Here is a 1,657-nt window from a genome sequence, read left to right as displayed (position 1 = left end):
TTCAACATTAGGAGGTTAACATGTCACTGTCAGTACATATGTGGTTCATGCTAAATGTCAAACTGTAAATACAGTTTACAATAGTTGTCTATTCTTGACAGACTACGGGTAGTGTGTTTTCCAATTTTCTCATGTTTGGTTGAGTTAAAAGTTTTGGAAAATATTTTCCATATCAACTCATTTTCTCAAATTTAAGGAAAATGACTTTCCTTCCAAAATTAAGGAAAATATTTTCCAAAACTCTATTCCAACTTCATATTACAATTTTCCCATCACTCCCCACCCCACCAAAAAAAAAATAAATTAAAAAGTATTTTCAATTTCAAAAATTAGTTTCTACTCTCTAGTAAAAATAAAAGATATTTTCTCAAAACATTTTTCATTCATAAATGAAACTAAAATATCTTTTCTAAAAAATAAGTCAAAAATCTATTTGTTTTCCGGAAAAAGAAAAACATTTTCCTTCATACCAAACACACCCTACAACTCCATTTGAACATAATATTAGAGTAAAACAGAACAAGTGGGTTAAAAAATTAAGTTGAAAGCGATGAGATAGCGTAAAAGAAAGATTCAACCTATGGAAGAAATGTGGATAATAGTCTCAGGTGGGTGGTAGGATAAAGATACCACCTCATCAAGTAAAGGAAAAGATGCATACAATATATTATTTTAGCATACATAATACACATATATCTATTATAAAACACCAAAAATTGGAGGAAGACAAATATTAAGAGCCAACTGTTAAACTAGACTTTGGTAATCCTAACTCAGTTGTGACGTATCTTAGCAATTGTTGCACCAGCTCTCTAACTCTAGCTTCCCTGCAAATAAGGAATTACCACATATTAGATATCTATTTCTTAATCAAGAAAAAACAACAATAGAAATTTGGTATGAAATAACCACACAATAGCTCCTTTAACCAAAAGATGCCTATACAGAAGAATCTAGAGCTAAACCACATTCTCTTTTGTCGTTTCACCTGCTTGCTTACCTTGATATAACAAGTTCACACAAGGATGGGAAAAGAACAAGTAAATGTGAACGCCTTGCTTGATTCTCTTTTGTAAGGCATTCTTTTAAGGAAGGATGTAAAGGAAGTTGGGAAACAGTGTCTGAATGAACCACAAGAAGCTCAAGCTCTTTGAGGGTAAAGATAACTTTTTCCACACGTGCTGCTGGCAATGAATTTTCTCTTGACATAGTTGCATCATTTCAGAATAACAAAAAGAGAAGCATTTCAAATCTCACTTTCAACATAATTAATCACCCACATAATTTGCTCTCATCCATCAAGTACCTTTCCAGAATAAATTCACATCTACTTATTAATATATTTTATTGATATGTTGCTTACTTCACATCTAGTTGAATTCCATTCACCGGTTCTTTGACTGAAACCAAGTGAAATGACAATCACCGCAAAAAATAAGAAAAAAGGAAAGATTACGGAGTACTATATATACCTGGACAGAAGAAACATCTTTTGCAAGTAGGTCAAGGAGAACCTGTTACAATGTGAAGGCATCAGTTCGACAGTCTCAAGCGGCAAGGAGCATGTTCGTGATGCACACCGATCTAGAGTGTTGATTAGACGTTCCAGAATTTACAATTAACATGATTATCAGCATTATACTTGATCTCAAAGTTT

At 32.7% G+C, this 1,657-nt stretch overlaps 1 protein-coding gene across 1 annotated transcript; it reads right to left on the bottom strand.

Annotated features, from left to right (window-relative positions):
- Window positions 1–579: 579 nt before the first annotated feature.
- LOC107060666 (uncharacterized) lies at window positions 580–1,409 on the bottom strand. Its single transcript, XM_015308807.1, has 2 exons — window positions 1,001–1,409; window positions 580–827 (listed from the first exon to the last, which is right to left on the bottom strand). Exons 1-2 carry the CDS (start codon window positions 1,207–1,209, stop codon window positions 734–736), a joined length of 303 nt encoding a protein of 100 aa, XP_015164293.1. The 5' UTR covers window positions 1,210–1,409; the 3' UTR covers window positions 580–733.
- Between the last annotated feature and the right edge of the window lie 248 nt (window positions 1,410–1,657).

This window comes from Solanum tuberosum, unplaced genomic scaffold (assembly GCF_000226075.1).
Source record: "Solanum tuberosum cultivar DM 1-3 516 R44 unplaced genomic scaffold, SolTub_3.0 scf00087, whole genome shotgun sequence".
NCBI lineage: Eukaryota > Viridiplantae > Streptophyta > Magnoliopsida > Solanales > Solanaceae > Solanum > Solanum tuberosum.
This window is presented reverse-complemented; position numbering and strand designations above follow the sequence as displayed.

Bases quoted from the DNA above. Each gene is read 5' to 3' on its own strand.
- LOC107060666 (XM_015308807.1), bottom strand. From the start codon at position 1,209: ATGTCAAGAGAAAATTCATTGCCAGCAGCACGTGTGGAAAAAGTTATC. The intron at 828-1,000 runs GTAAGCAAGCAG...CCTTATTTGCAG, and splicing joins TGTGAACTTGTTATATCAAG to GGAAGCTAGAGTTAGAGAGC.